This window comes from Maniola jurtina, chromosome 15 (assembly GCF_905333055.1).
Source record: "Maniola jurtina chromosome 15, ilManJurt1.1, whole genome shotgun sequence".
Lineage (NCBI taxonomy): Eukaryota > Metazoa > Arthropoda > Insecta > Lepidoptera > Nymphalidae > Maniola > Maniola jurtina.
The window spans coordinates 2,697,836-2,720,930 of record NC_060043.1 but is presented as its reverse complement, the minus strand read 5'-3'; the positions used below and the strand labels follow the sequence as shown (position 1 = coordinate 2,720,930).

Genomic DNA, 23,095 nt, shown 5'->3' with positions numbered 1-23,095 from the left:
AAAATGGTTAACGCCCACTAAGATTTTTTGTCTCTATCATTCCTCTAGAATTTTTTCCTGTGATATATAAAGGTGCCCACGCACTCGAACTGAACTGAGCGTCGCGGCAGCGCCCCGCACGATATTCTCTCCAGCCGCAACGCGCGGCAGTGACGCGCTACGCGGTACGCGCGTCGCGGCTGGAGAGAATATCGTGCGGGGCGCTGCCGCGACGCGCAGTTCAGTTCGAGTGCGTGGGCACCTTAAGACATTGTTACCTGCCCACGATTTTAGATCTACCCTATAGGTTTTAATTCCTTTGACTGACTGTGACTTGACAGACTGTTGTTACATCACAAAAAAAATTAGTCTTACTTCTTGTAAGATGGTACGGAACCCTTCGCGTGCGAGTCCGACTCGTACTTGACCGGTTCTTTTTCTCTAGAGATACGGAACCCTAAAAGTGATTGCGATCTGCCATAACAAGTTTTGAAGATTGATATGTTACAACTTTAAACAATTTATAGTTCAATTGATTTGAAAAATTAATTTGTTTCACTTTCATTCAATGTATGGGAGCAATACAAGGCCAATGTATTTTAAACCCTTTTATATTATATCAATAAAGACAGATCCTCCACGATAGATCAAGTACATGAAAAAGGCAAGTCGAATAGAAGGCAAGTGACAGTTGCTAGTTCATCTTAAATCTCTTCAAAAGTACAATAACTCTGTTAGTATGTCATGAACATATGCATGGTTTACTTCGTAAGGTAAATAGACGCGTGGCCCATTCCAGAGAATGTTTACCAGCACCCTTTATCTGTATAATAATCATTAAGTAATTCATTAATTAAAATATAAAACAATAATTTAGTCTAACAGCACTCTGCGTAATAACGTGTGACTCTCGTCCCGTTCTCTACAAAATATAATTTAATTATGACTAGTCATTACAAAATAAATTTGAGCATGGAAACAAGCGTACTACACGACCATGCGACTATAAAAATATTATAAAAAAAACTTAAATACTTAAGTTATAAATATAAATTACAGGTATCGTCACACGTAAAAATAAAACCGTCTGGTTCTCTATCTCGTAACACTAGCGCGTGAACACTCGGCGTACTCTACACACAGTCCCCCGAGCGGGGCGCCTCAGCTCACTCGATCACCACAACGGCGGGGTCGGGCGGGAGGCGCGCGGGCCCCTACGGCCGCGAGGCGCGCGCCGCCTCCTCCAGCGCCCGCACCTTCAGCTCGCGCTCGCGCTGCTGGCGCATGAACTCCTCGTGGTGCGCCGGGTGCAGGAAGCCGCGCTCGCGCTCCAGCAGCAGCTGGCGCTGCAGCTGCTCGTGCGCCGCCGCCTGCTGCGCCAGCTGCTCAGCGTACGGCCGGCTCAGCAGGTCGGGGTGCGGCAGCGGGCGGTACGGTGAGTTGGCGCCCAGCCCCAGCGACAGCGCGTCCTGCTGCGCCTGCGCTGCCGCCTGTTGCCCCGGGTGCAGGTGCAGGTGCGTGTGCGAGTGCGCGTGCGTGTGGGCGTGCGTGTGCGCGTGGTACTCCGGGTTGATGCCCGCCATCTGCAGGCGCACCATGGGGTCCGCGGCCAACGCCAGCCGCTCCGCCGCCTCCAGCTGCGCCGCCGCCACTCCGGGGTGCGGATGATGGGGGTGGTGAGGCGGAGCACCCGAGACCGGCACGGACACCGGGGGCCCGCCTGCCCCCGCAGGCGGTATGCCTAGGCGTTCCAATCGTTCTCGCTCCAACTGCGAAAGGGCTGCTGGGCCGTGGCCGGGCGGATACAATCCGAATTGTACGGGAATAGCACCCTGGGGCGGCGGTGGCGGCATTCCGTACCTTCTGTGCATTTCGAGCCAATGCGGATCTAGTGCCCGGGGCCCGACATTATTTTTAAGTAGCTCCTCCTTTAATCGATCGTTTAGTTCTCGTTCCCGCAGCTCCCTTATTTCTCTATCTCTCTTTTCTCGCTCGAGATGCTCCAGTTCGAGTCGCTCCCGTGCGCCTGCAGCGCCGTACATGGAACTCAGCTGATATTGGAGCATTGGATCCATGCAGTGACGAGGCATGTTGCCAGGACTGAAGCCAGCGTGTGGTCGGGCGTATTCTGACAGTTGCCTTAACGCTGGTGTGTCGGGATACCCAGGTGGTCTCGGGAACCTGTCGTATGGCGAACTTATCGTCTCAATAGCACCTCTAGAAGGCGGCTTCGTTTCAGGTTTTTCTGGCGTCGCTATCTTTCTGTGTGCCTGTTGGGCTATTTTCTCTCTTTCCTCTCGGTCTCTCTCGGCTTGCTTTCTGAGTCTTTCTTCTCGTTTTCGAGCGAGCTTAGATTCTGGCACTGGTTTAAATATTAGATCAGTACGCGTGCATGAATTATAATCTCCACGATTCCAATGCCTTAAAAATATCGCAGATTGTGATCTGTGACACTCAGTATCTTCAATTTTTGGTTCTGGGCTGGGCCCATGTGGGATGTGTGCTGGGCTAGGAATTTCTTCTTCTTCTGGTTGTGATTGAGTTTCCAGTTTCAACTCTGGATTTTCATCAGGTATCGGACGCGGCGGTCCACGTAGATGCGGATGACCGTGGGGTAGCTGATGGGGAGAGCCCGATCTACCGTGCGATGCTTGCAAGCCGGCCGCAGCTTGAGCGTGCAATCGTAAACTTTCAATAGAGCTCGGCCCTGGGCCTGGAGGCAATCCTAAGCTCAAACCCGGGTGTCCCATAGATGGTGGCTGGATCATTAGGTGGTTTGGATTTCCGGGCAGCATTTTCGGGTGATGACGCAGAAGCATAGAGTCTGCAGGCGATAATCGCTCTGGATGGTGAGCGAGGTGGTGCGAGTGATGGTGAGTGTGATTGTTAGTCACATTGACACTAGCAGAACTACTAGTTGTCTGAGATACACTAGCTGACAAGTGAAGAGGTGAATTAGAATGTGAACTGGATTTCTGTTGCGTATTAATTTTATGCTGGATAGACTGTGATGAACTGCTTGAAGTGGAGTGAGATATGGAGAGGGTATGGTTAGTCCCTCCTCCAACATGGCTGGGTTGCTTTTCTGTACTTGTATGCACGGCACTGTGGTGACTGGTTGAGTGATGATGTGTCATTGTAGTTTCATGCAGCTGATGACGTTCTGTCGCACTTGGATTTCTTGGATCATCTGAGCTTTCCGAAATTTCCCTCAGAGATCTAGTTGTTACAGATGAACTGGTACTGTGATGAGCACTAAGCATAGTTGTTGATTCAATAGTTGATGGTTTCACTGGGTCGTGCCTTCCTGGTGCACTTGCTGCAGGGTGCATTGGTGGTATTGGGTGAGGCTGCGGTAATGGTCCATATGGATATGGATACGGCATAGAATATCCTGGGTGTGGGTGGGGGTAGTAAGGATGCATTGCATGTGCAGCTGCTGCTGCAGACAGCTGGAATATCGAAGATGGGTGAAGCAAGGGGTGGTGAGGATGGTGTAAAGGTGATGCAAATGGGTGCGGGTGTGGACCAGGTTGCTGGCCAGAATGCATCATTGGACCAGCCATTGTAGCCGGTATTGAAAGAGGTGTGGGATTCATTAAATTAAGAGCCGAGTGAGACACCGGCGTATGCTGAATGGGCGAAGCAGAAATTTGTCGGGGCTGCGATGGACTTGTCATATGTCTAGAAAACGGCGATGTCGTCGCTGAAGGGTGGGGGTGGTTGGGAGTCCCATTATGACTTGGCTGGCTTTTAATCGGTGTAGGTGTATGTGGACTCTTCACAGGAGGAGCAGTATTTGTAGACTCTAGCCCACTACCTTGACTTTGCGATACTGGTGTTAAATGTGGTTGGTGCAAGAAATCTGGTTCTTTCTTTATACTTTCTATCCGAGGGCCTAGGAATGCACTAGGCATACTGGTATTTTCATTTTGAGGTTGACTTGGTGGTCTGCTGTTATTTTCTACACTTGACATTGATTCTCTATCTCTCTCTGAACTCAGGTGTTGTGCTATAGCACTTCCAATTGGATATCCTGGAACTTTCACTTCCTTCAGAGACTGCAAGGGATCAGATAAATTTTGTGTTGATAAGTTAGCTGGCATGTTATCTGGAACTTCTTGTTTAATTTTGAGATCTTGAGGCATGGATGGATCATTTTGGTTAGATTGCTGGGAAATCAAACTTGTTCCAGTAAGAGTATGTGAAGGAGGTACTTGTTGCATCAATGGTGGCATAGAACCAGGTTTATCTAAGCCTGGATGACCAGGGTGCCCATATAATGAGGCTGGCATAAATCCATATGGACCTACATTGGATCCACTTCCAACTGATATAAGAGGCCCTGGAGGCAATAAGCCTGTAATTGATGATTGACTGAGAGCTGGAGGTGGCATATTTTGTCCAGATACAGGAATGTTAGAAGCCTCATTAGACCTAACTCCATGATTTTCTGGCCTGATCGGTGGTTGAAACAGTGGTTGCCTCAAATGAGTGTTTTGATTGTCAACTTTAGGTGTGTGTTGGGTTTTTAAATCAGCAGGCTGTTTGTCTTCAATATCAGATTCATGAGATTTCATTTCTTGAGCATTTGCAGGAGAAATGGGTTCTGTATTTGAAGTAACTGGGTGTTCCATGTGTGGTGGAGAAGAAGCGCGAGGATTTGTTGGTGATGGGCTAATTCTTTGCATTGAGTCTAATCTTGGAGCACTTGGGGAATCTACTTTGTTGTTTGCTGATATGGTAGCTGTGAATATTTCAGGTGTGTTTTGGTTTTTCATCTCACTTGTTTCATCTCTTGGCTCTAATTTTATGACAGTTTTTAATGGATTTAAATGAGGATTATGTTTGTTAGGATCATTGGCAAAACTAACATTTGTGGGATATGAAAACGATGGCATCATACCCCCTGTGAAATCTTTTGTATTTCTTATGATTGAATTGTCTTTTGTCATATTGGCTGGATTAAAAATATTATTTGGAACTCCTTCAATTTTTATGTTATGACTGAGTTTGGGATTATAAATATGATTATCCTTGACAAAAAAGTTTGAGTTTTCTAAATTCAGAGGTTTGCTGGATTGACTCAACACATGCCCAGAAAAATTGTGTGCAAGTGGATCTTTTGGGTATTCATCTTTTTGCAAATTCAGTGTTTGTTCCTCTGTATCTATTTCTTCTTTTATTTTAATCTTTTCTATAACATCTGTAGACATTGGGGTAACTTTGGGTATAATAAGTTCAGTTTTGGAAAATAATGACAGTGGTCTAGGCTCCATATTTTCTAGATTCTTAGGGCCTTGTTGATTTGAATCTGTTTTCAAGTCTAAAGCATTCCTGTCATCTTTATCAGGTACCACTTTGAATAATGGAGGCAATGTGTCTTTTTCTGCTTTAATAGTAGGTTCATTAATTTCTGCCTTAATCTGTGATTCCATGGGCTTAGGAGGCTCAGGTTCAGGTTCTTTATTTTGCTCTTGATTTTCTTTGTCAGGTTTACTAAAACTGAAGTCACAAGCCTCAGCTTCTGGTTCATGACTTTCAGTTTCATCCATTGCAGAAAAGCTATCATTAGTTAAGCTCTCTGATGGACTTTCTGGCGGTTCTTCTGCTTTCTTTTTCTTCATTTGGACATCCCCATCCATAATACCCTCAGGCTTTGTATCATCTGGAAGACGCTTTTTAACTTTAGAAACATCAACTTTACCGTTCACAACTTTCTTTTTAATTTCTTTACTGACAGGTGATGATAAAACTTTTTCTGTAGGTACATTGTTATTTGTACTTTGTGGGTTTGGCTTAACAGGTTTCTTAGATTTTGCATCATTATCACTTTCATCTTGTCCTTTCTTTCCATTTGGAGTAGTTTGTTCCTTAGATTTATTTCTAGTTCTCATTCTACTCGGTGAATCTTCAGGATTGTCAACTCTGCCATTGTCAACTTTTGCCAAGTCTCCCGCATCTCTAGAGTCACTGTCGTCTTCTGAGTTTTCATCCTCAGTGACTGAACTCATTTCTCCTGTTTCTTTGGGGTTGGGCGAAGGCCTGGAACCATTTGTTTCAGGCACAGTAGGTGTAGCTTCAGGTGTTGGCTCCTTGGGTGTTCCCGCGCGAGAATTCCGTGTATTTCTTACTCTTCTCAAGGAGGCCTGGCGACGACGCCTATGAGGCCTATTACTACTAGCACCTGGGGTCTTTTTCCACAAATAATAGAACTCAACTAGCTCAGAAGTGTCTTTATGGGGTAATAAGTCCTTTTTAATTTTATAGAAATTCTTACCGAATTGCCGGATACCTTTCACGAATCTTTTGGATTCCTCCTCGGACCACTTTTTCTCAATTCCCTTAGGGACAGGGCACTTGACAAGAGCCTGAAGTGCCCTTCCAGGATCATAGCCTGAATCATGTAGGACATCTAAAGCATTGATAGTGGTATCATCCCGGCTTGCTGCTACGCAGCCGTCATCTGGAGATCCTCCGTCACACATGCCTGCAAACGCTGCCATCGAGCGAGCGGCTCTCAAGTACATTACCAAGTCGCGGTCGGTAGCCTGGGCAGGCAACCATCTCAACTCCTCGCCTCCAGGACACGGTTCGTCGGGCCCGAGTGGCCCGTTGGTCCGTATGTCTGGCAAGCACGCGTAAATATCTTTATCTTTCACGGGTTGGTTCGGTGTCACTTGAACCTCCCCTTGGTTCTGGGCCATGATAATGTTATATTTACACTGGGTTGAAATGTCTCACTCACATAATATAAACAGTCTCGTATACATAGTGTTCAGATAAAACTTCACACAAACACACACCGCAGTTCGAGTTAAGACGTATCATTGATGGTTCGTAAAACAGTAAGTATGCCAATATACATAATTATTACTCCTAATGGCCACCATTACACGATGCATTGTGCTTCATTTTATTGACTAACAGGACGCACTATTGTCACAACAATTGATCTCACTTTGTTGTATCACATAAATACTTGCAAAATTTAAGTATTTACTTATATTTCACTATTATTTAAATAAATGCTATCTACATGCTACCCTTTTGTTTAGCTTCACCTTTCTTTGGCTCTTGCCATAGACAATTTTGTATCTATAAAATGGCTGCCACGGTGGGACATTTTTAAAAAACGCTCCATTTTCAGCATCTCATCTGATTTAAAATTAATGCGTGTATTCGGAATCCGTTGATGAATCATTCTTAAAATATTGAATTTATAAATTTAGTTAAACAATGATGTTCCCATTATAAATTCCAAAAAAATAATAAGTACCTAAAATAATTAAGGGCATGAATTTGATTATTTGTCAAATAAGTATCTTTGTAGCTTTTTGTTAAATGAAACGTTTCATACAGACTATAGTAACTTTGTCTATGAGCTTGAGCTAGACTTTTGAGTAAAATAAAATAAAACATGTAATAAAATTACATTAATGACATTGTAGATTATTGTATAATTATAATCATTTTATAATAAATCATAAATAATTATAAAATAAAATAGATTTCTATAAGTTTTCAGGCAATATTTTCAGGTATTTGTGGACGGCGACGGTGGCAATGTTTGCATTTGACTTGACATTTGTTTGGATTTTTCAATCTGTTTTTTCAAATCACTGTGAAGTGTGAATCAATCAATTTCATTTTTTTTGTAAAGTTTGTTTGATAGTTGATTATCAATGAAATATTTATTATTTAATAATCCGTAAATTGCCGCTACTAACTAAATAACCATTTCAAAATGGCATCTGACGAGTCCGACGATGAACCGCTTTCAATTCTGGCGGCAGCTAAAAAGGAAAACCCTGAAGAGTTCGAAGATCAGGATTCGGCTGGAACTAAGACCAGATACGAAGAATCCGACAGTGATTACGAAGTGCCTAAAAAGAAAAAGAAGAAGAAGAAAAAGCCTCCGCCCCTTAAAAAGCTAGGCGTTACTATAAAGATCAATCGTAAATTGAACACTATCATTGCCCCACCCGTGATAGCTAGGCCCACTGATGTGTGGCTTTATTTGAAGGATCTGAACCCAACCGGCCCTTACAGCTGCTTGCTGTGCCCTGACTGGTTCATAAATAGGTCCAAAATGATTCTACATTATGCTTTGAATCATAAGAAGGACTATTGTGGGATTTGCAGGTAAATCTATTTAACTATTCTATTTATCTATATAATAAGTGATAGACTAGTGATTAAGACATTTGCCTCTTATTCGGGAAGCTAGGAGTTTGATCCTGGGCACATACTTCTAATTTTTCAGACTTCTTTTTGTGCAAATAAATATCAATTGCTTAAACAGTGAGAAATGCCTGAGATTTCTCTATAATGTTCTCAGTGTAAAGTCGGCCAATCCAATGGCCACTGTGGTAGACTGCTGTATATGCCCTTCTCATTCTGAGAGGAGAGCTGTGCACAGTTGTGGCCCTGCGACGGGTAGATCATTATGGCAAAATTTACAATTTAGTATACATGCCACCCTTTTTGGTATATCTATATAAGTTTGGTAAGTCTATATTAATATTTTATTTCATCTTTACATGAATATTACAACTATTAAAATCAATTAAAAGTTTTTAAATGTCAAACAAGAGTCTAAAAATTGAAACAGTGCCTAACAGCTGAGTGTCTTGCTAGCTATTCTCAGTAGAACTGCTTTCTGAACAGGTGGTAGAATCTTACTATAGCATAAGAGCCATAAGTTGGGTTTATGTGAAAACAAAAAAATATTCTTGAATTTTGAATAGCATTATTGGCACAAGTGTAGAGATAAATAAACATTGTTGAGAGAAGTATATGTAGTACTACACATTAGATGTGCCATTCTAAACAAAAATGTTTGTAGTCTGCAACTTGATTTACAGTGTTACACTAATTTTGAGGCTTAATTAGAACACAATATTTATTTGAAATAGCCTTTTTATAGCAACTATAAGAGTTAATAATATTAATTGCAGATACTTTGTGCCAGACAGAGAAGCCTGGTATGAGCACGAAAAGTTTCATTCACCATGGCCATGCTCGCAATGCGTTGAGACATTCCCAACCGAACAGCTACTACGTAATCACCTCAAATCTGTACACAACCTAGTTCATTGCCGCCTATGTCACTTCAGAGTCACCGCTGATGCTGACTACAATTCCCATTTATTCCAAAAGCATGGGGTGACAAACGTAGCTTCAAAGGACGAGGAATTCCTCTGGGAAATAGATTCAGAATACCCTGATAAATTTCTCTGTTTACTATGCATTAAATCTGAAAACGTATCACCGTTTAGTGTAACAACATTTTTTGGCCATTTTATGGGTATTCATCACTTTACTTTAAAATGTTTGGCAAATATTATAGCAGGGAGAGATACACCTTTTTTAGTCAATGGAGCGGAAGTCAGTGATCGTTTCCTTCAACAGCAGTTAAAAGAATATGGTAGACTTGGATATGTAGATCTAGAATCAAGGAGTTTCATACCGTTTCAGGAGCCAGTAGAATTCAAACCAAGTACAGTATTAATACCAGAGGTTAAAGAGGAGAACCAGAGTGACACAGATGATAAAGTAGAAGAAAAAGGAAATGATAATGAAATGAGTGAAAAGGATGAGAATAGTCAAAACGACGAAACCATAGACTATCAAGGCGACGAAGACTTTGATATAACCCACACAGAAGTCATACTCTTTGCAAAATGCTATCACGAATACATAGACAAGTCTCTCAATAATATTAACAACAAAACTGTACCTGTAGTCTCTCATATAGAGTATGGAATGATGACAGGCGACATTGATATTGACATTGAGTGCTCTGTCTGCAAAAGTAAATTCGAAAATGCCCAATCGTTTACAACACATTTAAATAAAATGCATAGTATTAAAACTGTACCTTTATTTTCATGTAGAGTATGTGCAACAACCTTTGACACATATACAGAGTTAACTAAACACATTACTGAGGAGTTAGGTGACTTTGAAGATTTATGGATATGTCAGTTTTGTGACAAAGAATTTGACAATAGAGAACAGTGCAGAACACATTTGACCGAGCATTGGACATCTTTGGATTTTGACAACTGTTTCAGTCCACACTTAGGATTTAAATGTAAATACTGCCCGATGTTATTTTGGAATGAAACAGAGAGGGAAACACATCAGACTAGAGTGCACTTCACTAAATATAAGGATGAATTTTATAAATGTGACAGTTGTTCTACAACTTTTAGTGATAAGGTTTGTATCTCAAATACACAATCTTGCATGCTACCTGCAGTGTGATTTACTAAGCTCATTCGATATTGGTTGGTTTCTCTTCATAAAATAATTTTACATAGAAAACCTTCAATGGATTAAAAATAAATGTCAAATGAGTTGGTTGCTATCACTCAGTGTTGAACACTGAGGTGAATCACCCCGCTGGTAATGTTTATGATCTATCAAAAGTTATAATATCATAAGTGTAATATTGTGCAAGTCAAGAAGAATTTCGCCAAGTTACACTATATACTCTACAAAATCTATGGTGAATGATGCATTGCGATTATTGTTTTTTTTTTATATTCTTGTTGTCTTCAAATTGTTTACTACATTTTTTAATCACAAAAAATTGACAGCCATTTTGAAAATGTTTTGCAGTAGGTACAGTACACGTACATATTTACGCACGCACGTATGCACCCATGCTCATTTACATATTACATACATACATATTTATTTAATTCCTTATGTGTTATAGTTATCATACTGCATTCATGTGTCAATTTGATTCCTAGTGAAGTGAAGTTATATGTATGTCTGTATATTGATTTCAGGTATGGTACATTCACCATCATGTAGAAAACCATTCAAATGAAGAACAGCCGATCTATTTAATTAAGTGCTGTCTTTGTTGCACAGTGGAGCCTAGTGTGGATAAAATGAGGAGCCATTTTGAAGACCAGCACCCGGAGATCAGAAAACTTTATTGTTCCTTAGACGCTTGTATGTTCAAACCTTTGAGTCACAGAAAGTCATTCAAATTACATGTGAAGGTAGGTTAAATACTTATTTTGTAAAGTTTGCTTGATGTGTAAAAAAATGTGTCACTTGACAGAAAAAGTGTCAAGCTTTTTTTATTCAGATACAAGTTAGCTCTTGACTGCAATCTCGCCTGGTGGTAAGTGTTGATGCTGTCTAAGATGGAAGCGGGCTAAGCTGGAAGGGGCATGGCAGTTTTCATTAAACCCATACTCCTTTAGTTTCTCACGGCATCATACCAGAACACTAGATCGCTTGGTGGCATGTCTTTGCCGGTAGGGTGGTAACTAGCCATGGCCGAAGCCTTCCACCAGACCAAAAAAACTAATTTATCTTCCTCCACAGATGATCCATGGCCCATCAGCAAAGACGGACAAACCAGTGAACTGTAATATATGTAGCCGCGAGTTTGTGAGTGCTCGCTCGTGTAGCACTCACATGGCGCAAGTGCATGGCCCGGGCAAGTTCAAATGCAAGCTGTGTCAAGAAGTTCTGCAAACTATTGACGAAAGGTGAGTTTTACGCCAAACAAGGATAGCTGGCTCTTTTTAGGGTTCCGTATACTAATGGGAACCTAATACTGAGCCTCCGCTGTCCGTCCATCTGTCTGTCAGCGGGCTGTATCTCATGAATAGTAATAGGTATAGAGTTGAAACTTTTACAGAATGTGTATTTCTATTGCCATTATAACAATAAAATTCTAAATGGACGCTATGAAAATTAAAAAAAAATTAAAAACTTATTTCTTGTACAATGGTATGGAACCCTTCATCACTTACTATTTGGGTTAGGTCGCATTCAATGGCTAACTTGTATCAGAATAAAAAAATATAATATTATATTTAGCAAGAAACAATATAATATTATATTTGTTCTATCCAATATAATATTATATTTGTTCCAGGAAACTCCATTACCTCCTCTGCCACCCCGGTCGTCACCCATTCGAATGCAACGAGTGTGGCAAGTCCTTCCAGTACAAGTCATCCCTGTACATGCACAAGCAGGACCACCTGCCCAACAAACAGAGCTACACTTGTAACTACTGTGGGAAAGTATTTGCAGTGAGTTTTTTATCTATATTATGTAAAAGGAAAAGCTGTCTGACTAACTGACTGATCTGTAACGCACAGCTCGAACTACTGGATTAATCAGGCTGAAATCCATCATGAAATCTACATCTACTATAGGGCAGATAGCTATTATGACAAAGACATCCGCTAAGAAACATTTTTGAGAATTCGATCCCTAAAGGGGTAAAACGGGTGTCTAGTCCACGAAGTCGCGGGCCTAAACTAGTCCTCGAGTCTGTCTTAGTCAGCGCCTTTGACCTCGTGGTAAATGACGATCACAACCCTTCAACATAGGACCCTAACTACGTAGGGCCAGTTCGGGTCCTCAAAACTTAAAGTCGTAACAATATAAAAACTCAATTTTCTCTCACAGAAAAAGGATTCACACCGCGAGCACGTACTAAACCTTTGATCTTGTAATAAATGACGACCACGCCCCTTCAACTTAGGGCCCTAATTACTTAAGCCAGTTCGGGTCCTAAAAATTTAAAGTCATAACAACACAAAACTCAATTTTACGCCAATAAGCACGCAAATTGTTTGAAATCAAATACTACTTATGTACCTACTACATATATAATATAACAAGATGATTAGAAATTAACGTTTTATTTATTTATTTCCTGTCGTAGAAAAAGGATTCATACCGCGAGCACGTACAAATCCACGAGGGTCCACGACACGCGTGCTCGTATTGCCCCATGCGCTTCGTGCAACGCTCCAACATGTTGCGACACGAGCGCCGCCATACGGGCGAGCGGCCCTACCGCTGCACGCACTGCCCACGCGCCTTCGCGGATAAGGGCGCTTGCACAGCCCATACCAGGTTGGTGTTAACTTACCATCTAGTACATGCAAGAAAAAAATTCTGCAAAAAATCTTCCAAATAGTGAAACACCTGATATCATTCTTAAAACATTATGTATTAAGTATAACATACCTGATATGCGCTAATGATTTTAAGCTTATTTCGTGGTTTAACGACATCTTGTATTGTAGATAACGGATACATACCACAATAAATACAATATAAAACAATATACAAGACAGAATGAATTCATTCTTGCGCATGCCATGTGTGTCACTCATTTTTACGCACATATGTCATTAATTCTGATATGTCATTAATTCTTGCGCATACCAGATGTGTCATTCATTTTTGCGCATGCCAAGTCTGCCATTCATTCTTACGCATCCATGTGTGTTATTTTTCATCCATTAATGAATCTGATCCTAATCCATCTGTCTGTCTGTCTGCTACCTTTTCACGGCCCAACAATCTAACCGATTCTGACGAAATTTGGTTCCGGCTTATATCCCGGGGGCGGACACAGGCTACTTTTTATCCCGGGAAATCAAAGAGTTCCCACGGGATTCCCAAAAACCCATCCGATTAACTGATTTGTATGAAATTTGGTATTGAGGTAGCTTTAAGTCCCTGTAATTGGCATAGGCAACTTTTTATCCCGGAAAATCAAACAGTTCCCACGGGATCTTAAAAAACCTTAATCCACGCGGACGAAGTCGCGGGCATCAGCTAGTTTTAGAATAAGTATTCCTACTATTGTGATTTTTTTGCTGTTACTAATATACCGTGTTTGCTTTCAGAACGCATGTAAGAGATACTTCATTCGCTTGTTTGTACTGCGGGCAGACGTTTGTCCAGAAATCCAAGCTTACATACCATATACGGAAACATACAGGTGAAAGTGAGTATATTATTACTAACTATATTATTATTTACTAATTACTAACTGTATATTATTAAAAACCGGTCAAGTGCGACTCGGCCTCGTACGCGAGGGGTTCCGTACCATCGTACAAGAAATAACACTTTCATTTTAGGGATCCGTACCTCAAAAGGAAAAACGGAACCCTTATAGGATCACTTCGTTGTCTGTCTGTCCAAAAAACTATAGGGTACTTCCCGTTGTACTAGAATCATGAAATTTGGCAAGTAGGTAGGTCTTCTAGCACAGATACAGGAATAAATCTGAAAACCGCGAATTCTTGGTTACATCATTAAAAAAAAAAATTAAAATGTGTTTCAATTTTCAAAGTCAGATAACTATACCAAGTGGGGTATCATATGAAAGGGCTTTACCTGTACATTCTAAAACAGATTTTTATTTATTTTTGTGCATAATTTTTGATTTATCGTGCAAAATGTTGGAAAAAATACCTGACTATGGAACCCTCAATGCGCGAGTCTGACGCGCACTTGGCCGGTTTTTTCGTGATGTAACCACAAATTCACGGATTTCAGAAGACATTGCTACCTGTAAAATTTCATGATTCTAAGACCTAGGTCAACGGGAAGTACCTTATACGTTTTGTTTGCCTTGACAGGTCTTTACAGACACGACAGACGATCAGGCAACAAAGTGAAACTAGGGTACCTTTTGAGGTTAAAAACCCTGAAAACTACTGTAGGTTTTTAAAAATTCGATAGGAACTCTTTGGTTTTATTTTACTTAAAAGGAAAATTTTACTAACACCTTTTATATTAAACATATATTACATTTATGCAACTAGGTACTATTAAGAGGATAGTCTAGTTGTAAATTTTTCCAAATTTGACTTATCATAGTAGTCAGTAGTCATTTGTCTACATTTTATTCTTGAAATATTGTTTCGGGGAATAACGTTTGCACCCCCCGAAACGTTTACAAATTAGACAATATTGCTCTCATTAGATTCAGTACACTTTAGTCTAGTCTCGTACGTTTTATTTTTTAGTATTTTAGTTGAGTTACATAAAAAATAAAAAAAATACTCTAGAAAGATTTTTGGTCCAAAATATGGATATATAGATGCTAGTAACTTTTAACATAAGCAATACTTCTTTAAAATTAAAACGTACGAGCATAGTTCTTCATTATATTTACAAAATTTCTAAAAATTATGAAAATTGGACTACATTTACGGGGAGAAAAACGTTATCGCTTTTTGTATGAAAATTTACAACTAGACGATCCTCTTAATTGCAGAAGAATATTATAGCTAACTAACTCCCAAGATTTCATTTGCGTGGATTTAGGTTTTAAAAATCCCTTATCCTATTTATTTTACTTGAAGAAAATTAAATTTTTCTTGCATATTAGGTAAAAATTGCATATATTTAACTTTGTACTTTGAATTGCAGTTTATTTAAATTTATGATAAACTAGAGGGTTCCCGCGAATTAGTCCGCGTGGATGTAGGTTTTGAAGATCCCGTGGGAACTGTTTGGTTTTCCGGTATAAAAAGTGAAAAGGTAGCAGACAGACAGACAGACACACTTTCGCATTTATAATATTAGTATGGATTGACATTCCTTGTTTTCCCCAAGTGGTCTTCAATTTGATAGGCCATAATTTATTATTTGTAAAGAGCCTGTTTCAGACCTGGAGTCATGCACAGTGTGCTCGAAGGTGTTCACCAGCGCGTGCGCGCTGCGGGAGCACATGAAGACCCACGTGGAAAAGAGACAGATTGTCAAGTGCCCTTTGTGTGGTAAGCTTGAAATTATATCACTTCTAACTAGATTATGCCCGCGACTTCGTTTTCATGGATTTAGGTTTTTATTTTATTTTATTTATTTACTACTACTTTAACATTAATAATATACATATTTTACATTATACAATATACTTACAAACTATTACATACACTGATATGTATATCGATGACAAGTGTCCACAACGATTTTCTAAATATCTCATGGGAAATCTTTGATTTTCCGAGATAAAAAGTTGCTTGTGTCAATTTCCGGGATGCGAACTACCTCTGTACCATAGATTAAGAATCCAGTGAGAAATCTTTGATTTTCCTGTTTGTTCGTTAAACTGTTGGGCCGTGAAAAGTTAGCAGGCAGACAGACACTTTCGCATTTATAATATTAGTATGGATATAGTATTACAGTATAGCTTATTTTGTACCTTGTGCATACGATACGACACTATTGTAACATAAGGGCGCGTTCTCACTATGTCGTAACAGTTAATTAATCGTTGGACCACTTTTGTTTCTAAATGTTCCTGTATAATATTATGTAGCCGATTTTTTTAACATGGAACGACTCTATCGTAGCTGTCCCCATTGGATGCCGTCCCATTCGGTTCGTCATCACGATTAGTCGTGACGTCTTTTTATCGTTTCACGACTGTCGTGCTAGCCGTTCCTATTATCACGACAATCTGTTGTCAAAGTAAAAAACAAAGTCGTGGACGACAGTTAGTCGTACCGTATGTGAACACCTCCATTCAAATACAAGTAAACTGCACGGTTATCTGTCGTCATGACACACCGCCCTAACAGAAAGAGCCCTATACTAACTTCTCTCCATGGATAGTAGTTCAAAATTAATTATTCTTTGTCTGCAATTTTCAGATAAAGGCTATCAAGACGAGCGTTACATGCTCCGTCACTTGCGCACCATGCACACCCGGGCGCAGTTCTCTTGTCCACTGTGCCACAAGCTCCTAACCAGCGCCGCGGGGTTGAGGCACCATGTTATTACTCATAGCAAGATTAATTCATTCCGGGTATGATTCTCTGTGTCATATTGATATTTCATCTAAGGCCGCGATTACACTTGTAAGTTCTACTCACGTTAGTAGCTTATAGAGAGAGAGCCAGTGCATGTCAGACCAGCCCAGAAATTCAGGCAGGAATTCTGCCCTTTGATTGGCTGTGAAAAAAGGTAAACAGCGAATGAACCAATCAAAGGGCAGAATTTCTTGACGATAGTGAATACGTTTTTTCTTACATACGGGGGGCTGATCCGCGTGTCTGGCAGGGAGTTGCTACGATACTAATTGTCTTGCAATACATGACGTGATTCCTAATGTTATTCCGAATAAAATATAAAAAAATTACACTTTATAATTCCAATATCTTCTTTCCAGTGTAAATGTTGTCCGAAAACCTACGCCGTAAAGAGAACAATGATAAGGCACCTACGTAAACGACACGGCCTTAGGGGCACAGAGGTTGACTTGAAAGACTACTTCACCCGGATAGAACCAAGGGATTGCAAACTTAACCTCGACGAAGCAACCATGACCAGTATATTCGGACCTCCCAAAATGAAAGTCCCCAATTTATTGATTAGCAACTTTGTAAATTTCGCGAACCAACCCAAATTGGCTGATAATGCTGCTGCTACTGATGAAGGAGATGAGTCAGAGGAAGAGAATGAAAATGAAAATGAAAATGAAAATAATGATGCAACTGAAGCTAATGAGAGTGAAAAGGAAAGCAATGATGAAAAAGAGAAAGAGCTACCAATAAAAGTAGAAGTACAGAGTGGTGATGAGGAATTAGAGCCGACAGACTTTGTTAGTGTAAAAATCGAACATATCGATGAAGATTAAGAATAATCGGGTCAAATAACTGTCATTTTGTATGGCACCTGAAAGAAATAGACATAAAAAGCTGATGAACAGCTATTAGACAAAAAGTTTAGGAGGTGTAGATAACAATTTCGATGATCTCAATTTGATAATAAAATAGTAAAAACAGTTCAATATAAGGGGGGTGGGGAGAGGCTGATATTAAAAATATGATTACACAACTACTTTACAAAAAAGTGTGTAATTCATTGTAAATGTATTTCTTTCTTGAGTATATTTCAAATTTTGAAGTGCTGCTATTGATTCTGGAAGTGTTTTTGTATAGATTTTATTGATGATTTATATAGAGAATATTATTGTATTTGTAAAATGTATTTTTTTTTGTTATAAACTCAATAACGCGTCCGCACTTCTTACGCGTGGGTTTAGGTTTTTAAAAATCCTGTGGGAACTCTGATTTTATGAAAGTAGCGTATGTCTGTCCTTCTTCAGGATGCAAGCTATCTTTGTACCAATCGCCAAAATCAGTTAAAGTGGACTGTGAGAGGTAACATACAGACAGATAGACTTTTGCATTTGTAAGTTGTAATATTATATTAGTATGGATTTAATGTTATTTTTAGGTTGTAAGCAATTATGATAATATTATATTATGTACACATGGTTGTAAGTGTTTTCGTTGTATCTGTAAATATTTTATTTAGTTCTTTCGTTTATAATTTAATGTTGGGTGAATAAAAGTTTTCGCATATTGATTTTAATATTTTATTTTAATAACAAATTCATCATTTTTTATGGTTCCATGCCTCAAAAGGAAACAGACAGACAAAGGAACAGAACCCTTATAGGATCACTTTGTTGTATGTCTGTCTGTCCGTCTGTCCGTCTCGTGTCTGTCAAGAAAACCTAAAGGGTACTTTCCGTTGACCTAGAATCATGAAAAACATGAAATAGTTGATAGCACAAGTAAAGGAATAAATCTGAAAACAAAAATTTAAATGTGCTTCAATTTTCAAAGTAAGATAACTATCGCTACTGGGGTGCTGTGCTTGTGCAACTAAATCACTGCACTGGATCTCCAAAAATATTCAGAAGAGCACTTGCTATGGTAACATAACCGATTCGATTACCGATCTGTCGGATCGGGTTGTTGTTGTTGTTTATTTATTTTAGTGGCTTTTTGTTGTGCCACACAGCACAATTCACTTCGCCAAAGACGCGTTGTTTGGAGAAAACACAAAGGAGGTTGAACGGTTTATTTACATCCAAGTCTTTTCTGGACAATCCCAGTCCGATTTGTGGTAGGTAACTGGACTAGATGGGTTATGATGTTAGTAAATAACCTACAACAACACAAATAAAAAATATTATGTACATGTACTTACATAAACAATAATATATACAGAATATTTTAAACTTAATAGATTAATTTACAATTTTATTTTGTTAGACTTAATATATTTACACAAAAATTTTACATAGGGACTAAACACAAACATTAAGAGACATTCAACACTTAGGGGACGAGGGATCTTAGGAGGGAGAACATCATAAAGTTTATATACAAGTCTTGGACAGGAAAAGAGGATATGGGAGGGTGACCCTTCATCCAAACCGCATTCGCACAAAGAGTGATCTCTAATTCTCAGTTTGGCCAAATGGACTGGAGTGCAAGAGTGCCCAATACGTAACCGGGTGATAGTTGAAGCAACCCAACGAACCATATTTTGATGAAAAAAGAACCACGGTCTTCGAGGAATTTCAGATTGCAAAGAAGCATAATATTTACCTTTAACCGATTTTGATTCAATCCACAATGTGTTCCAAGAATTAATAAGGTCAGTTTTTGCAAGAGCACACAGATCCTGGGAGTGATTTTTAAAATATGTTAGAGAACCTGATTCAGTGGCGAGCTTTGCATAGGAGTCTGCACTCTCATTACCTTTTATACCAGAGTGACCTGGGATCCATGCCAATGTAACAGAGAGACCTTTTTGATGACAGGAGTATAGAGTTTCTTTGATTTTAAAGATGATGGAGATCAGAGCTTTACTACGGAAGGGATTTCCTTTAAGTGCTTGCAGGCAACTTAAAGAGTCTGTCAGTATAATTGATTGTTGTACGTTATGGGACTCTATAAAAAGGGTAGCTTCTAATATAGCAATAGACTCTCCTGTAAATACCGATGTTTCAGGGGGGCATTTGTATTGAAGGACTATCTTGTATTTTGGAATCCAGCAGGCAGCACCAACACAACCATTGTTGGATAACTTGGAGGCATCTGTATATATTGCTAAGGAATCGGACCAGTTGTTTTGAAGTATTTCATTAAATTTTGCATTTGCCTCACTTGTGTCTTTATGAAGACCTAGACTGGCAATCGGTGGGTTATATGTTAACCCTGCAAATGAGGAGGAGAACAAGGGGAGTTTGGGAGAAGAGTAGAGTGGATGTGGGAGTTGAGTATATTTGACAAAACTTTTTAAAAGGCATGGACGGGTATGGTTTGGCCTTAAGACGGAGGAAAGCTTATGAAGCTTGTCCAATAAAGGATGGGAAGAGAGTTGTAATACTTTACAGATAAAGCGATCACTGAGATATTGAGCCCGTAGAAGTCTAGGAGGGTCAACACATTCAACTTGCAATACATTGGTGGGAGAAGATTTCATGGCCCCAAGAATGAGCCTTAGGCATTTATATTGAATTTTATTTAATTTTTCTGAAGCCGACTTATTTATAGGGTCTAAAATAAATAATCCATAGTCCATATGACTACGGATTATGGCGTTATATAATAACTTTTGGGTGTAAGGGTGGGCACCCCACCATACCCCTGACAAGGCTCGCAGGATATTAATATTGCTTTCACATTTACGGGTAACATAGTCGGAGTGAGCTACACCGTTCAGCCTGGAGTCTAGAACCACGCCAAGAAATTTGGTTTTGCATGCGAGAGAAATGTGTTGATCCTCAAACATAACATTGGGTATTGGAATTTGTCTTCTTCTTGTGAAGATGACTGCCTTGCACTTATCGATTGACAGTGTAAGCCCATGATCTGACAACCACTGGCCTAGATAATACAAAGCAGAGTTCAAACAGGTAGAAATTTCGTCCATGGAGTTGGAGCTGGCGTACAGAGCTATGTCATCTGCATATTGCAGGATGTTACAAAAACTTTCAACAGACATTTCAAGATCATAGGTGTAAATATTGTAGAGCAGTGGGCTCAGAACAGAACCTTGAGGGAGACCTTTCCAGACCATTCTGGGGGGAAGATTTAGGGATTTAGTTCTCACCAGAATGGTTCTAGATGAGAGAAGATTGCATATTATTTGAGTTAATCTCGGTGGGATGCTCAGCTGTTGCAGTTTCTGCCTGAGTACCGGGAGAAGAACGTTATCATATGCTGCTGCAATATCTAGGAATACACCCACAAGGTACTCTCCTTTAGCTAGGGCTAATCGAATGTCTGTTGAAAGAACTCCAAGGCTGTCCATTGTACCAAGGCCCTTTCTAAAGCCAAATTGAGACTTGGCAATTAAACCTCTGCTTTCTATTATCCATTCCAAGCGGTTTTTAATCAAGTGCTCCATAATTTTGGCCAAAGTTGAAGATAGGGCAATCGGTCGGTAAGCATTTGGGTCAGAAGGATCTTTACCAGGTTTCCTAATGGGGATTATTACTTGCGTTTTCCAAGGTCCCGGGATGATTCCTGATTCTAGAAACCTGTTTATCATGTTAAGAAAGCAGTGTTTCGCTTTATTGTTAAGTTTTACAATAAAGGAATATGGGATACCATCTTCCCCTGGAGTTGAGTCTTTAAGGTCCGAGAGAACACACTGCAACTCCAAGAAACTGAATGGGGCATCCATAGTGTCTGAGGAAGTAAGTGGAGTTAGATGAGGACAGGAATATTCGCATGGAACAAATGGTGGAGCAAGTTTGTCAGCAAAAGCATCTAACCAAACAGATGCGTTATTGGAAGTTGGGTCACTAGAGGAGACAGATTGCCGGTATCTTTTCAACCGGTTTCAACAATCCACGTCGAAAAAGTCGGTTTTCAATCGGTTTCGGACAACATTTCCAGTGTAAATGTTGTCCGAAAACCTACGCCGTAAAGAGAACAATGATAAGGCACCTACGTAAACGACACGGCCTTAGGGGCACAGAGGTTGACTTGAAAGACTACTTCACCCGGATAGAACCAAGGGATTGCAAACTTAACCTCGACGAAGCAACCATGACCAGTATATTCGGACCTCCCAAAATGAAAGTCCCCAATTTATTGATTAGCAACTTTGTAAATTTCGCGAACCAACCCAAATTGGCTGATAATGCTGCTGCTACTGATGAAGGAGATGAGTCAGAGGAAGAGAATGAAAATGAAAATGAAAATGAAAATAATGATGCAACTGAAGCTAATGAGAGTGAAAAGGAAAGCAATGATGAAAAAGAGAAAGAGCTACCAATAAAAGTAGAAGTACAGAGTGGTGATGAGGAATTAGAGCCGACAGACTTTGTTAGTGTAAAAATCGAACATATCGATGAAGATTAAGAATAATCGGGTCAAATAACTGTCATTTTGTATGGCACCTGAAAGAAATAGACATAAAAAGCTGATGAACAGCTATTAGACAAAAAGTTTAGGAGGTGTAGATAACAATTTCGATGATCTCAATTTGATAATAAAATAGTAAAAACAGTTCAATATAAGGGGGGTGGGGAGAGGCTGATATTAAAAATATGATTACACAACTACTTTACAAAAAAGTGTGTAATTCATTGTAAATGTATTTCTTTCTTGAGTATATTTCAAATTTTGAAGTGCTGCTATTGATTCTGGAAGTGTTTTTGTATAGATTTTATTGATGATTTATATAGAGAATATTATTGTATTTGTAAAATGTATTTTTTTTTGTTATAAACTCAATAACGCGTCCGCACTTCTTACGCGTGGGTTTAGGTTTTTAAAAATCCTGTGGGAACTCTGATTTTATGAAAGTAGCGTATGTCTGTCCTTCTTCAGGATGCAAGCTATCTTTGTACCAATCGCCAAAATCAGTTAAAGTGGACTGTGAGAGGTAACATACAGACAGATAGACTTTTGCATTTGTAAGTTGTAATATTATATTAGTATGGATTTAATGTTATTTTTAGGTTGTAAGCAATTATGATAATATTATATTATGTACACATGGTTGTAAGTGTTTTCGTTGTATCTGTAAATATTTTATTTAGTTCTTTCGTTTATAATTTAATGTTGGGTGAATAAAAGTTTTCGCATATTGATTTTAATATTTTATTTTAATAACAAATTCATCATTTTTTATGGTTCCATGCCTCAAAAGGAAACAGACAGACAAAGGAACAGAACCCTTATAGGATCACTTTGTTGTATGTCTGTCTGTCCGTCTGTCCGTCTCGTGTCTGTCAAGAAAACCTAAAGGGTACTTTCCGTTGACCTAGAATCATGAAAAACATGAAATAGTTGATAGCACAAGTAAAGGAATAAATCTGAAAACAAAAATTTAAATGTGCTTCAATTTTCAAAGTAAGATAACTATCGCTACTGGGGTGCTGTGCTTGTGCAACTAAATCACTGCACTGGATCTCCAAAAATATTCAGAAGAGCACTTGCTATGGTAACATAACCGATTCGATTACCGATCTGTCGGATCGGGTTATTGAGTACAG

At 39.5% G+C, this 23,095-nt stretch overlaps 2 protein-coding genes across 6 annotated transcripts; one reads left to right on the top strand and one right to left on the bottom strand.

The window, feature by feature from the left end:
- Nucleotides 1-413: 413 nt before the first annotated feature.
- LOC123872394 (arginine-glutamic acid dipeptide repeats protein) lies at nucleotides 414-7,055 on the bottom strand. The gene has a single exon (XM_045916631.1). It carries the CDS (start codon nucleotides 6,684-6,686, stop codon nucleotides 1,194-1,196), a length of 5,493 nt encoding a protein of 1,830 aa, XP_045772587.1. The 5' UTR covers nucleotides 6,687-7,055; the 3' UTR covers nucleotides 414-1,193.
- A 391-nt stretch (nucleotides 7,056-7,446) lies between these two features.
- On the top strand, nucleotides 7,447-22,690 carry LOC123872398 (zinc finger protein 569-like). Of its 5 annotated transcripts, none has more exons than XM_045916645.1 (10): nucleotides 7,447-8,124; nucleotides 8,940-10,206; nucleotides 10,785-11,003; nucleotides 11,335-11,501; nucleotides 11,894-12,053; nucleotides 12,695-12,888; nucleotides 13,671-13,771; nucleotides 15,435-15,557; nucleotides 16,434-16,588; nucleotides 21,489-22,690. In XM_045916645.1, the coding sequence occupies exons 1-10, from the start codon at nucleotides 7,727-7,729 to the stop codon at nucleotides 21,954-21,956; spliced, it is 3,252 nt and encodes a 1,083-aa protein (XP_045772601.1). In that variant the 5' UTR covers nucleotides 7,447-7,726; the 3' UTR covers nucleotides 21,957-22,690. The 5 variants fall into 5 exon arrangements, with proteins under 5 accessions (XP_045772601.1, XP_045772604.1, XP_045772602.1 ...); XM_045916648.1 differs by lacking the exon at nucleotides 21,489-22,690 and adding an exon at nucleotides 16,952-18,153 and having other exon boundaries at nucleotides 7,448-8,124; nucleotides 13,671-13,765; nucleotides 15,447-15,557; XM_045916646.1 differs by lacking the exon at nucleotides 21,489-22,690 and adding an exon at nucleotides 16,952-18,153 and having other exon boundaries at nucleotides 7,448-8,124; nucleotides 13,671-13,765.
- The last annotated feature ends 405 nt before the right edge of the window (nucleotides 22,691-23,095 follow it).

What these genes read in the sequence shown, in the direction of transcription:
- LOC123872394 (XM_045916631.1), bottom strand. Translation starts at nt 6,686, where the DNA reads ATGGCCCAGAACCAAGGGGAGGTTCAAGTGACACCGAACCAACCCGTG.
- LOC123872398 (XM_045916645.1), top strand. Translation starts at nt 7,727, where the DNA reads ATGGCATCTGACGAGTCCGACGATGAACCGCTTTCAATTCTGGCGGCA. An exon ending in CATTCAAATTACATGTGAAG is followed by an intron (nt 11,004 to 11,334) that starts GTAGGTTAAATA and finishes CTTCCTCCACAG; the next exon opens with ATGATCCATGGCCCATCAGC. An exon ending in TGTCAAGTGCCCTTTGTGTG is followed by an intron (nt 15,558 to 16,433) that starts GTAAGCTTGAAA and finishes TGCAATTTTCAG; the next exon opens with ATAAAGGCTATCAAGACGAG.